Raw genomic sequence first — 14,279 nt, 5'->3', positions numbered from 1 at the left:
CGGCGTTTCGATAACCGTAAAAACATCCACTTGACGTCGAACGAGGTAAAGAGAGGCATACTCGAAAACATTTGGAAATTTAGACGTTTTCGCGTGGCAATGGAAATCGTTGAACGTTCCAAGCAGGAGCTTAAAAGTTAAATAAAATGGATTGCCGACCGTTTTGGGAAGGTCCACCGACGGAAGAGAAATCGTGGCTTTGATGTCCTATTAATTCTCAGCACGATACCATCGAGGAGACATTCTTCATCGAGGCGAGAGAACTATCGTTCTTTCGAATAATAGACGAAAAGTACGAAAGGAGAAGAAGAGAGAAGAGAGGAGGGTCAGTGACAAAACAGAAAGCGGCTATACTGGCGCGAGCGAGGGCACTATCATAACGTACGAGGAACATATCGCATGACAACGGGCCCCAGGGGAACACCGTTGCCGACCTCGCTGACCCCTGCTGTTTTTGTGCCGGTGCACGTCGAGTCGGAGCTTTGGGTCCTGGTTCCAAACCAAGCGAAACATGCCGACACGCCGTGCTCTAGCCCCAGGGCCTTTCGCAACAACGGCGCCGCCGACTTTGAGCCGCGAAACACGATATTACGGCTCTTTTTCTCCGGAGCACCCATGACCACCATCTCTCTCTCTTCCTTTCCGCGTTTCTCTCTTTTCAACTGAAAATCACAATTTCCAAATAAATCGTATTTATAAAATGTAGGTACGTAACGAAATAGATGGCAGAGCCCATTAAAGAGTCTCGATTTCTCGTACGAGAAAGAAGGGAGAAAAAGAGGGGAAGAAGAGAAGAGGGAGAAAGGACTAGATTACGATCGACGATCGGATTAGCCACTTCTTTAGATTAGAATAATCTACGAGCTGGTGTATCGGCAAGAGAGTCTCTCGGTATACACCGCAGCAGAGTCGGCGTTTACCAGCAATAAGTAACGATAATTACACGTTAATGGCGACCAGGTTGCTCGTAAGCTCGCGCACGCTCTTCTCGACGACGAGGACGATGGCGACGACTTTGCCGATATATTCGGTATTTAAATTAACCGATCGATCGACCGTGTTCACCTCGCACATTATGCAAATGCCGTGAAAACACGTAAGTTTTCTGCAAAACCAATTACACCGACGCGACATCGGTACCGCGCCCGGCCAGAGTTAATTGCAAATTTTTCATATGTTCGGTCATTACACGCTCGTTTCATCCGAGAACTCTCATTTCCCTTCTTCGTGCGCATCAAAAAGGAGCAAAAAAAAGGAGCGTGTCTTTTGCGGTGTAAATTTCGGTCACCTCGGGAGATCGGTCTTCGAAGAAACGAATCTAAGCCATTTCACCGTCCCTCGGTGCACGAAGGATTCTCGTGCCGAGGCAGGACTTTGAGCCGAGACATAATTTATCACTCCGGTTCGCCTATTTAAACGTCAGAGATTGGCGACAAGTGGCGACAAGAAACGACTCGAGCTCGAGGCAGCCTTGATACATTTCGCCTACACGCATTAGGAGAACGGCTTTTCCATCTTCCGCGTGTCGTAGGTGTACGTCGTCGTCGTCGTCGTCGTCGTCGTCGTCGTCGTCGTCGTCGTTGTCGTCCGACTCAAGGACAGTTCTCCTTTTGCCCCATCATCGTCCTCGTATACTCGTACTTGTTCGCGGAGGAAGGAGCCACGCGTGGACTCACTTTTCCTCGGGTAAACATCCTCCTCCGCTCGTTCTCGTTTCTTCTCGATGAGAAAACAAAGCGAACCCGCTCCTCCTCTCTCTCGCGCGCGCGCGAAAAGATTTTTCCATCTGTCTTTCCAATTTTTGCTAGGAAATTATCAAAGATGCGTCCCCAAAAATCGAGTATAAATTGTTCGTTCGTTCGTTCGATGGATCGAAGAAGGAATAATAAACATCGAATTGCGTCATGCTCAGAGGCAACGCATTTTAGAGATGGTACTCGTAAACACTCCTTACGAGATTTTCATAATCGGCCGCCGCTAAATTGCAACATGAAACGAGAGGAAGATGAAGAATACCAAAGGAATATGTTTACGAACGCGATTCGATGCTGGGATTATCGCAATTTTATGCGACTCGAGTAATCCGCCTGAAGAGAACTGGAAAATACGTTTATAATTTGTACAAGGCTGGAGCCGAGATTTATGGATTTACAGATGTTAAGACTTAAGTCGACTGCAAGAGTTATGCGCGCGACTTATTAAAAAGGAGGCACATTGGCGTAGAGTCTCGCGATGCACCGTAAATCTGTTCGCATCGCACTAGTATATAATTAGAATATCATCATCTTTCTTCGGACGAAATCAATATAGTTTATTCGACGAGTCATTGGAGCGTCGAAAATTTGACAATTCGCAAGTTGGGAGAGTTAAAAGCACGTGGATCTTTTCTTTCGAGTTCTTTCGAGCCGGACACGCTGGATTGCACACACGTGGGCAGAGAGTCGCGGCGGTCTGTCCGGTGGTGCTCGGTTTGCGTGGGCCAAAACAATTCCCACTTAATTAAGATAATCGCTTGTTTATGACGCCAGGGCTCGGCTTATCTGTCGCCACTCAATGAAATTCGTTTATTCCTTTCACAAAAGGGTATCGCGCCTTGCGATTTCTAAAAAAAACTCATTCCTTTATTTTCGACGATACAAAACGACGAGGCCTTATCGTAACCTCAAGTAGAAACCTGAATCGACTAAAGATCAGATAAAATAGGCGATTCTTGTAGGGGGAAGTAACGTTAACGTTTGTTGAAATTAAAAACGCCGAGGGCCTCGAAACGACGTGCTTGCGCCTCTCACCAGCTACGCGAGAAGATATTAGCGCGGAAATTACGAGAATAAAGGGTACGATGAAAGGCGAGGCGCGATTCTCCAAGCGCTCGCAGCACGCGAGCGCATACCGGGTGGTCGCGTCCATTGTGGGTCAGTGGGTCTAATTAGGTAATTAGCAATTTGTATCTCGCCTCGATCAAAGCCCTTCCCTCCTTTCGTAATTCCTTCTCTCTCTCTCTCTCTCTCTCTCTCTCCCTCTCTCTCTCTCTCTCTCTCTCTCGGTTGGCTTGCTCGATGGGTCCGAGGAGCTCGTGTCGGGTCCGATCTCGCGAAACTCGCGAGAAAGCGTCGAAGAGAGGGGGAGGGGGAAAAGGAAATTATCGAACGTCGTTGCGCGCAGCTCGATTAACGTTCCTTCGTCCCTTTTGACTGGCTCGTAATTACTCGCCGAGGTGGTAATTATTTTCGTCTCTTTATTCGTCGCGTATAAGACGGCGGCGGCACGATGATACTGCCGCGGGCGACCGAGAAGTAGACGCGCCGAAAAAATCCTATTTCTTCGATTCGTTCTCTTCTCTGAGAGCTCGACTCCGTAATTAAATCTGTCGTCCGACTTTTCCGTGCATCGCTATAATTTTCTTGTCTCCCGGGAGACGACAGCGTCGTCGACGCCCCGTCGAAAGTCGAATATTCGGTGCATCCACGTCGGTGCGAAGACAGCGGTTAAATTAAAAACAAGTAGGTACGTCGCGCTTTCACCGCTTCGGAATTCACGTCGAGCTCGAGAGAGCATCGTCGCGGCATGCCAACCGATGGAGGAAGGGAGCAAACACCTCTCCTTTTTCTTTCTCTATCTCTCTCTCTCCTCCTCCTCCTCTCTCATTCTTGCTCTCTCATCTTCCTCCAGCAGCGACGATTTCCCACATTAGCCGCGTAATGACGCCGGCGCGGCGGTTTCGTTCGGAATCGCAACGTTGTTATTACCATTTCATTACGTCGCGGCGAAAACGTTAGCGAGCGCCGCGACACAAAGTACGGAATAATTTGCCTTCGTACGAAATCGCAGAAAGCAGGTAGCGAAGACGCAACGAAACTAATTGCGGCCTAATAATTGCGCCTGATTGCAACATCGTTCTTGAATTTTTATCGATTTCAAAGAATAAGCTAGACGGCATATCAGTAGGTACCGTAGTACGACAGATGATAGGTATAACACCGTGCGACTCGTTTTTCTCTCCTACGAACATTAGAAATTGTCGGCTGACTTAGAGTTACGACGATCCTAATAACGTTTCGAATCTCGATAGATTGAACGACGTTGGTTAGCGCGGTGGAGAAAATCATATGCTCGAAGGTAGACTTCAAGCCGGTTCAAAAGGCGAAGGACTCTGCGAAGGACTCTCTGCGAAGGACCGCAAGCCTGGGAGGAAGGAGTCGCGACGGGACTGTTGCATCCTCGGCTTACTAAATACCGTTGCTCAATCTCCTCCTGACCACTAATCGGAAACCATATGTGGCCTTTTCCATCGCATCGCGTTATAAATAACGCGCGCGCACGTAATAAACATGGAGGTTGTTGATGACGAACGCGTAAAACAAACTCTGAACGCATAAAGAACTCGCGGAGAAAAGAATAAATGCGAATATCGAGCTTGGAATCGTTATTGGCAATCGTGTAAGGAAACGCGAAAAAGGATAATAGACAATGGAGGTGTATTGTCCTGTAAAGCTGACAAGTCGATTCTTTTCTCCGAGCATTATTTTTCCGTTGTTATAGTCGTCCGAAGGTAGAAATCGGTGAAGGAGGGAGACATGCATTTTGTTCTTAGACGACGAGGACAAAGTGGAACGAACGCGCGTTTCGAGAGGAAATTATACGGACCGTTAAGGATTGCGGAAAGATTGAAAAATTTTATAGATTCCGATTATTTTTCGTAGCTTCCGTGAGTCTGTTCGCGGAACAAAGCGCCTCGTGTTACGCCGATGATAATTCTCGTTAATAGGTACGTTCGAGCGTCCTTGCAGACGAACTTCCGATAAGGAAAAATGACATAGAAATGAATTTTCTTCGATTTAATCGATCTTTGTACGACGCCGTTCTTTATAGATATAGCGGCGAGTATCACTTTGGAAAAGTCCGATAGGACGATCGCGAGAGCGATGTCCTATTTAAAAAGTATGATAGATATGGTTTAATAGAGCGCACGGTAATCGCGAGGCATGGTATGATTTTAATGACTTAATTGCAACGCGGCCCGACTCTGATACGCGAAGCGTTGTTAGGATCCTTTCTATTCGAGCGTAAAGACAAGGGGGATGGAAAAAAGTACGAAGAAAGGAAACGATTAAGAGCGTTTGCGCGAGCTCTCGGTCTATCTTACGTAATCCTTGAAAAAATCGTAGAAAATCGTAGAAAAATAAAAGTCAAGCGATTCTAGGTAAACGTAGACAAGACTTTGAACGAATGCGAGTATCTCGATTTCCTTTGAACTCGTTTCTCCGTAACAATGAAAATAAATAAGGGAGAATAAAAGATCGGTCGATTATGGCGATCTGTAATAATAATAACGGTGTCGGTTGTGTCGGATCGGTGCGTCCTTGTCGGTCGTGGCAGCGATCTCTTCTCATAAGGAGAACCGCGTTCGAGAATGAAATTTTTCTCGCGACCGTGGTTTTGCGCGCGCGTCACTCGTCGAAGGAGAAAAGAGATACGGCGTTCACCAGGTGGCCGCCGATCGATTCGCACCGATCACAATGGCGCGTGGGCTACAGAACTGTCCTAGGTTAGCTCGTCGTCGTCGTCGTCGTCGTCGTCGTCGTCGTCGTCGTCGTCGTCGTCGTCGTCGTCGTCGATCTCTCACGAAATTCGTTTATTTATTTATTATTAATTTGTTATCGAAAGAATGTGATTGCTTAGAAGATAGTAGCGAAGGAGCTGCATCGAAGTCGAGTCGTCGATCGTAGCAAAGACACGAATTAGGAGTTTCCGAGCACGAACGCTCGCGGAAGGAAGAGAGGATGTCCCGTTTAATTCGCTACGCGTGGGCGTCGCGCAAGAAACGATGCTAAGGTAGTCGCTAACGTTATAACAGCGGACTCGGTCATCGGAGTTCTTTGGCTCTCAAAGATCCCTCTCTTTCTTTCTCTTCTTCTTTAGCGCCGAACTCTTCACCACCTCTCCTCTCTCGCCTCGCTTTCGATCGATCGGTCAGCCTTGAATACCAACTAACGTCACTTCCTTCCTCTCCGTCGATGTTTTCCGTCGCCGACGTCGTTGAATTTCAATTCGCCGCCTCCTTTCGATGCACGCATTCCTCCTCCTTGTTCGAACGAACCTTTGCTTTTCCTTTTCTTTTAGCGACTCTACCTAACGAAATCTCTATTATTTATCCTTCCTTCTCTCTTATTATTATCGTTCTTGTTCTTTGGCGAATATTGAAGCGAAATTCATATTCCATAAATCTTGGTATTACATAAAGACGTAGACGGTAGAATATATCGATAATCTCAGTCGATTCGATGTCCCACTAATGAGACATCCACGGCGTTCTGTTCGCCAAGAGATAAATCAAGTTTCGCACGCTACGTTGAAGCGGACGAAAGAAAGTCTCTCGCGGTCCTTCGAAGCGATCAAAAATAAAAGGAGTAAAAGGAAGAAAAGAAAGGAAAGTGTAGTCGCGAGGGAAAGCCGTCGCGAAGGAAACGATCGTCGAGATTGCGTTTGGAGGGCACGTGGCACGTCTCGAACGAAGGAGCGAGCGATTGGAGAGGCACTATAAAACAGCATGTTGCGTGCGTGGGTAGTCTGCGCCGCCGCCGCCGCCGCCGAACGTGTGCCTCTTTTTTTTTTGCGCCTGCACGCACGCCGCGCACGGATTTTTGTTCGTGAACACGCGAACGCAGAGTCGACGACGACGACGACGACGACGACGACGACGACGACGAGGACCGGCATGCGCGCAAATTTGAATGCTATACTTTCCGAACACGAGAGAGCGCGGCCACTTCGATTCGACATATCTCGAGCCGGTTCGCCCACAGGAACACGAAGCACGTCGATGCGTATGAATATGCAACGATAACGCAGGATTTATTTATAAGCGTGACGCAGAAATCGATCCCTCGCGATCACCGCGTACGATTGACATAACATACTCAATGTGGAAATGATGGTGCGTGCGACTAAGAAAGATTATTTTGTCGTCCTTAACGACACATCGTATATCGGGCAGAATCGATCTTACGATATTCGCACGTGCTCATGGATTTACCGCGAATCTTGTAATGGCGTTAAACGTTTTCGGGAAATTCGATCAAAAGTTAATGAAACTAGGAGGGAAGGGAAGGACGAAGAAAAAGCGCTTTTCGTCTCGGCGCGAAATGCCGTATAATTATTGGAGATCGGTCGATTTTTCAAAGCGAGCCCTGCTACATTACGCGCGCCGTATAATTAGGAGTTGCGCGCGCGCGAGAGAGAGAGACCGCGGTTATTCTCCGCGATCATCTTCCCAACGAATTGGAAGAAAACGCCAGATCGAGTTTCTTCCGTTTCTTCGAAAGAGCTCTTATCGCGTCGCGTTAGAGATACGTGCCGAGGAACTTGCGATGATTAAACAACAACGTCTTCGCGCTAGACCTTGGCCGATGCGAGTATAACGGCACGAAGGTAGAATTGACTCTTGACTCTTTAGATCGTAGGGATAAAGAATCGAACATCGAATCTACGAAGTAAGAACGGGAAGGAGCCACGGCGGAAAACGACGTGGTTCTTCTTAATTGCCGGTGTCTCTCGAAATCTCGAACGTTTTATCGCGTCCACCAATTAGTTGGTCATTACGAAATTCGTTTCCACGCGAGTCGAGAATACTTCCTCGCGTGTGCTCGGAGAAGGCCCATCTTCCGTTTGCGTCGTTGCCTTTCGTGGTTTGTTATGGAAAACGAGCGTGTCGCGTGGGACGTTTCATTAATGACGACGTCTCGTTAAACGCGACCCGATACGAGATACGTTCGAGGTTATCGTCTTTATAGCACCAAAAGGAGGTCCCTCCGTTATAACGCGAGATTCCGACATCATTTTCTCCTTAGGAAATACGACCTAAGGCGATAAGGCGAGAGATCGTCCTCGCCTCGTAATGATAATATTTCGGCTGCGATTAAACGTCCATCTTATTTCTTTTTTCTCTTCCTCTTTCTCTCTCTCTCTCTCTCTCTTTTCTCTTTAAATTGCAACATCTTTCTTTATTTCTTATTTTCATCGTTCGACAGGCAAAAGCGCGCGTCGATGTCCGAAGGAGCGAATTACTCGACCGAGAAAAGACTTGGTTGGAAAGGTACGCGCGATACTTTAAAGGTGAAAGTTTGACGTGGACCGATATCGTGTCGTCCGCTTCGACAAACTTCCTACCGTCTTTCTTGGTCTGTACTCTCGGTCGACTCCTAGGAATCCTCGAGGAAAAAGAAGAAATTTTACTTTACCGGATCTATCGAGAGAAAATGAAAGGCAGAGAGAGAGAGAGAGAGAGAGAGAGAGAGGACGGGAGTTCGATTTTATCGAAAACTCGTGTGCCTACACTCCTCGAGTCTTTGACTCGTGAAAAAAGAAAAAGAAAAAGAGATAAAGAAATATCAGGGAGGTTCGATATCGAATAAGTTTCTCGCACCCTTTCTGCGAGCTACGGAATTTACGATTGTCCACGCGAAAGCGTAGGTAATCGACGATGATATCATCGTTATAAATAGGCACGCCTTCTGTCTCTCTTTCCCGTCTATATACCTATATTTCTCCGCTTATAGTTTGCGGCCGAGCGCACCTTACACGTGCTCTTTCTTTTGCAGAACGTGCTAGATACAGTGTGCTCGCGCCACGCACACAAACGCGCAGGTGCTCTCGTCAAAGGTACTACCTCGGGTGCGCGTATATGAGTAACTTGTCCTCGAACACTGGCGTCCAGGATTTAGAGCGAACGGAACTCGTCTATCCCCACCACCTTCTTCCTCTTCTTCGGACTTTTCGCGCGCGCTAAACGAGTCTGTTCCCGTTCCGCGATAGAAAATCGAACTTTGAGCGTCCTCTACCTATTCCGCAATAAGAATATATAATGGATGTAAACAAAAATTTATACATGTGTGTGCGTATATATATTTAACTTGGCAAAGATCGTCCGCTTAAAGAGACTCTTGCTCGTCGAAATCAATGTAATAATGGGAATGAGTGCCGACGCGTCACTGGTGGTACACGCAACCTACGTACGTACACGTACTACGACGATAGGTACACAAGTGTCGTAAGCGGTACGAGCAAATACGATCCAAGATACTCGCGGCAGGTAGGAGAGTCTCCTCCGGATCCCGAGATCACAAAAAGTAATTGCAGAAAAAGGCGGACGATAAACGCGACAAAATGACGTTCTAAAGACTGCGAACGGTGGTCCGCGGATTTAATGAGGAGAACTCGACTCGGCTTCGGACTCGACCGCGGACTCGGTGAATCGATATAGGTACGTACGCAACGGAATTCGCTGCCGGATAAAAGCTCGCTCGTACTGCTCTTCTCCTCTCGCTTCTTCGCCCGCTCATCGACGATGAAGCGGAGAATAGCGAGGAGTAACCTTCTTTGTTTCTTCATATTACTTTCTCTCTCTTACTCTCTCTCTCTTTCTCTCTTCTGACAATAGTTCATTTCGATCGTACTTTTATTGGATAACTATTGGATAAGTGAAAAGGTTCGCACGGTCGATGAAAAAAAGAAAAAAAAAGAGAAGAAAAAGAAAAGAAAACAAAAAAACTTGTACACTCTCCAAGAGGGGAAAGAATAAGGGATAATCCGGGTATCGGTATCCGGCGGCGGAAGCGGCAAATGAAATAGAAGAGGTGCATTTTACGCGGTGATAAAAAGGCCCCTTGGCCGTTTTTATTGGATAAAAAATGGTCGGATTCCGAATCGATAATCGAGAGCATCACTCTTGGGGGATCGGTGTTAGGGCGAATAACGAGCGGATGATTACAGTTGCCGTGAGCATAATGGGGCAAGGCCCCAGTGAACGTTAAAAACGAGTGTGGGGTGGGCGAGAGGTGGGTGGGGGGGGTGGTGGAGGGAGGAAGATAGGCGGGCCCTCCTCCATCGATTATTATAGGCGCCTTTGCACGAGCGCGTACAACAAAAGTACAACTCTGCAAGGATGATGGTGGTGGTGCATCGTTCGTTGACGAGAGCGCGTAAAACACGAACGGTTTGCATAATAAAAGTCTCCCTCTCGGAACGATCGATCGATCGATCGATCGATCGAACGATCGATCGATCGGAAACGTTCGTCGTCGTTCTGAGAGGACCGTTAGACCTTTTCATCGCTTATTCCGAACGGAGGGACGAGACTTCCTCCTTCCCGACACGCTGAACGTGGATACGGTCGATCGAGCTGCGAATGGAATAACGTACGCGTTACTGCTTTACCACTCATCTTACCGATCAACAACGCGACAACAGCGCAACGGACTGCCTTTGCAGCCTTGACCGTTGAACATCGAGCTGAATTCAACGTATAATAAAATAACGCATTGTAATAAATAATAAAGATCTTCTCGTCCGATCGAAAAAAGATAACCGAGTGAAAAGGTAAGGCAAAAGCGTACTCACACTCCTTGTTGCGATCCATGGCATGCTGAAGGGGCGAGTCGTCGACCTCCGCCTTCGGCGGCGACTGATTGCCTTCGGCCATCTCTGCTCCTGATATTGGAACACCCGCCGTCTTCCTTCCTGCCACGTCCACCGTCGTTTTATCCTGCTGCGGCGAAGCCTTCGTCGTACTTTTCTTACCGTTCCCAGCGTCTCTGCGGATCCAAGGGGATCGGACCGAAAGGGCCGAGTTTTGCGAATTAATCTTTCATACGTCGCTTTGGGGAAGAGACCGAAGAAAGGAGGGAAAGAAAGAAAGAAAGAAGGAAGGAAGGAAGGAAGGAAGGAAGGAAGGAAGGAAGGAAGGAAGGAAGGAAGGAAGGAAGGAAGGAAGGAAGGAAGGATGAACGCCGCACGCAGGAACGCCGGCAAAACAAAGTGTCGCCTCGATCTTGGATCCTTCCTTCTCGAGGAAAGAAGAGCCTTCGTGCTTTTTGTATCTTCTCGATCGACGAATGATGGATCAATCGACACTCGAAAAGTACCAATTTTATAACATGAACTTATCGACGGAGCGATACTTTCAAACGACGTAGTTATCTCTGCGTACATACGTATTAGCTTGTCCAACATCGTTGATGGATCGATCGGTTATTCACGAGGGAAGGAGAGAGCCCGACGCTTATCGGCCGATCTTGCTAAAGTTCAAAGAAAATTACGCGCAGCTGGATCGTAAGAAAGTGACCTGCAAACTTTCAAATCGTTCGAGCTTTCAAGAGGAAGTCGGTCGTTAGGAACGCTTATGTTCGCGCGTCGTATCGATGGACTCTATTCGAGAAGGATCCAATGTCCACCGAGAAAAATGGTGGAAAAATAAGAAAAGAATAAAGAAATATATTTACCTTTCGTCCTTGTTGTCGCGCCTAGCGTCCTTTCTCTCTCGATCCTTCTCCTTGAAATTTTCAGCCCTTTTCGACTTTGCTTTCAATTTGGAATCGCCCTTGGCGACCTTGTTCTCGAGGACACCGCTGGAGTCCGCCGCCACGTTGCTACCGTTGTTCGACCGAGGGCCGGAAGTACTGGTCGACGAGGACGTAGAGGCTCGGCCGTTAGTATAATCCTACGGGAGAAGAACTTTTTCTCGTTATGCTTTCGGCTTTTCAGCTTTGCGAAAGAAAAGGGAAGAAGAAAAAAAAAGGAAAGAGAGGAAGACGTAGCAGAGGAAAGGGGTACTTACCTTAAACCACTCAGGATAAATCGCACTTATGGTATCCAAAAGGTCCTGATCGAGCTGTATCCTCCAAAATGGGGAGCCGCTGTCCAACCTGTGGCCAGACTCTGAAAACGGAGAAAGACGAGCGACGGTGAAAAATTTGATTAGACGATTGGGTGAAAAAGCGAGCAGGTGAAGGAAGGAAAGCAACGGGGAAGAGGACTCTTCGAAGGGAGGATCTCCGTAAACGAGGATTGACCGGTAAGGACCTGGAGAGTCATTCCCACCGCATAAGGGCTAATGGTCCCCCGTCGACCAATAGCCCCGAGGGCGTATCAAAACCTCGCGGAATGCCGAGCAGGGAGTTCTTTCGCGCATTCCACGGGATTCCCTGCCTAATTTAAACGTTCGTTCCTACCCCCGGTCGTGGTGGAGGGATCACCTCTGGACATAGCAGAAGCAAAAGAGACAAGGGGCTCCGTCCGACCAAGGGGACGACTCTGCTAACGTTGGTACCCGTGGAGTAAGAGGAGGATCTGGAGGATGAGTGAGGAGCGGTGATGGAGAGGGGGGCGGGTGGCGGAGGGAGACACGTCGTTACGACGACATTCTACGGGCGGCCGACACGCGTGCCCTGCCTTCGTGATCGAGAATCGAACGACGAGATCGACCCAAAAGGTAGAGAAAGAAGGAGGAAGATGCGGGGGCTCCCGCGGGACTTTCGGATAGCCGCGAGCTCGGAATCGTCAGAAAACACGATGCATTCGCGATAACTCTAACTCGTACTTCGAGTTCGAGTATCGATAAAAGTCTCTCACTATTTTGTCCTCCTTAAACTTCGATTTACGAGCAGGCGGTTCACGTATCTAGACGATTTGCATGATTCATGAGTCAAAGTTCGTCGCGAGGTCCAAAAGCGCGGATGCCTTTTCGATACATTACAAAAAGAAAAAGTGCTAGAGAGGGGAAGTGGCTTCGAGAGCGAGACCAAATGAATAGGAGGAAGGAGAAGAAGGGAAGGATTTCACCTTAACCCAATAAATGATTAGTGGGTTCCTACGTGGCGTAGAAAGGAGAAACGGAATAAACGGTCCAATCAGTATGCAAGCGTCGGACAATCCGCTGTAAATCACGCCGTGAATCATTCGCTGACATAAATCTAGTCTGGTCGATCAATACGCGCCTAACCGGTCGGACACATTAGTTAAACCTGGGGTACATCGTCGTTTACAGGACGCGCGCGGGCGCGCGCGCGCGCGTTGATCTCCTGGTTAAGGCACAAAAACTCTCGGAGGACGCCAATGGCCTAATAGCGCCGATTCGAGAGTCCACGGTGAGGTCTATACATCACCCGATGATTCGCGGCCCGATCGTAGATCCGAGATATCGTCAGACTCTAGAAGAGGATTCTCTTCTTCCCCTTCATCCTACTTTTGCGTAATTATCTCGGCTCGTACGAGCTCTCGCATCTTCGTTTCGTCACACTCTGAGGACTCACACGCTCTTTCTTATCGTCAATCGACGTCCTTTAACTCGGATCGTTAGCTGGATCGTTTTTTCTTGACATTTTCCAAAGATCCTTTTTGCTTCTTTTTCGGCTCTTTTTCGGGTCAACGAATGGACGAAGAAGGATGAGCGGGTAGGTGATGAGGAGGGCGGGGGGAGGGAGGGAGGGAAGGAGGGAGAGAGAGAGAGAGAGAGAGAGGAAGAAAGGTTGCATAAAAAGGTTCAGGAGCTATACGAAAACAATAACAAATCTTTCCAGCCGGTTTTGCAGAGAAGGTGGGGCTAGGGCGATTGAAGAGAAAAAGAAGGAGAAAGAAAGGAGGGTTGGGGGGGAGAGAGAGAGAGAGAGAGAGAGAGAGAGAGAGAGAGAGAGAAATAAGAGAGACAGGATCCCTCTCGAAGGACATATTCCGTGGAAGATACCGAATGCGAAATGCATTCCTCGGAAGCGGGCATGGCGCATCGACCGCCCGTCGAAATTCGGGCAAATAAATCTCGCGCTCTTCTCTCTCTCGAGCTGCACCTTTTTCTTCTCTCTCGCGATCTTCCGATCTTCGATCCGCTCGCACAGGCGTATCCCGAGGTTGGCGCTCGTGAAATTCAAGGAGGTGTACGCGGGGAAGAGGCGCGTGTACGCCCTTGCGTCTGGCCCAGAAGCGGTTCTCTGAGTCACTCTCTCTCGTCAGGCCCTCTCTTTCCCCGCTCTACCTCCTCGTCCTCCACCTCTCTACCTCCTCGCGGCCAAGTTCTGCTGCCTTGCCTTGCATCGCCTTGCATTGCCTTGCGCGCTCGGTAGCCGCGAAAAACTGCGCGCTGCACTTCGGGAATGTCGTTGGCATGTACTGGGTGTTCCCCTTTGCCGCCGTCTCCGCGACCGACAAGAACGGCGACGGCGAGCTTCGCCCTTCCTCCCTTCCTCCCTCCCGACCCTCTCTCGCGGCCCTTTTTTTAAGGACCCCTCGTTTTCGAGGAATCGCCGCCCGGACTCGGGATCTTCCTGCTGATCCGTCCCTCCTCTCTCGTCGATACGCTCGATCGGCGAATTTTCGTCAAACGATTTCGACGTGCGTGCGGCGCGTACGCCGAGAAGCGATAATAGCTCTTTGTCGGTCCTTATATTCTCTTTTGATCTCTTGAATTTCATGAAATTTTATTTACCCTCGTCTAATCTCGAAGAGACTCTGAT

The 14,279-nt window shown here is 48.5% G+C and overlaps 1 protein-coding gene across 9 annotated transcripts in view; it reads right to left on the bottom strand.

Moving 5' to 3' along the window:
* LOC118447451 (uncharacterized) overlaps window positions 1–14,279 on the bottom strand; it is a 186,336-nt gene that overhangs the window by 38,936 nt on the left and 133,121 nt on the right. For 5 of the 9 annotated variants that reach the window (XM_035879388.2, XM_035879390.2, XM_085662065.1 and 2 more), the window contains exons 2-4: window positions 11,612–11,712; window positions 11,277–11,494; window positions 10,396–10,589 (exon numbers count right to left, since the gene is read on the bottom strand). In XM_035879388.2, the coding sequence (XP_035735281.2) occupies window positions 10,396–10,589; window positions 11,277–11,494; window positions 11,612–11,712 (513 nt within the window). Of the gene's footprint in view, window positions 1–10,395; window positions 10,590–11,276; window positions 11,509–11,611; window positions 11,713–14,279 lie in introns of all 9 variants that reach the window. The other 4 variants (XM_035879400.2, XM_035879396.2, XM_035879394.2 and 1 more) reach the window with 1 other exon arrangement.

The sequence above is a fragment of the Vespa mandarinia genome, chromosome 1 (genome assembly GCF_050613455.1).
Source record: "Vespa mandarinia isolate Hongniang chromosome 1, ASM5061345v1, whole genome shotgun sequence".
Lineage (NCBI taxonomy): Eukaryota > Metazoa > Arthropoda > Insecta > Hymenoptera > Vespidae > Vespa > Vespa mandarinia.
Note: the sequence above shows the minus strand (reverse complement) of the source record. Positions and strands in the feature narration are given on the sequence as shown.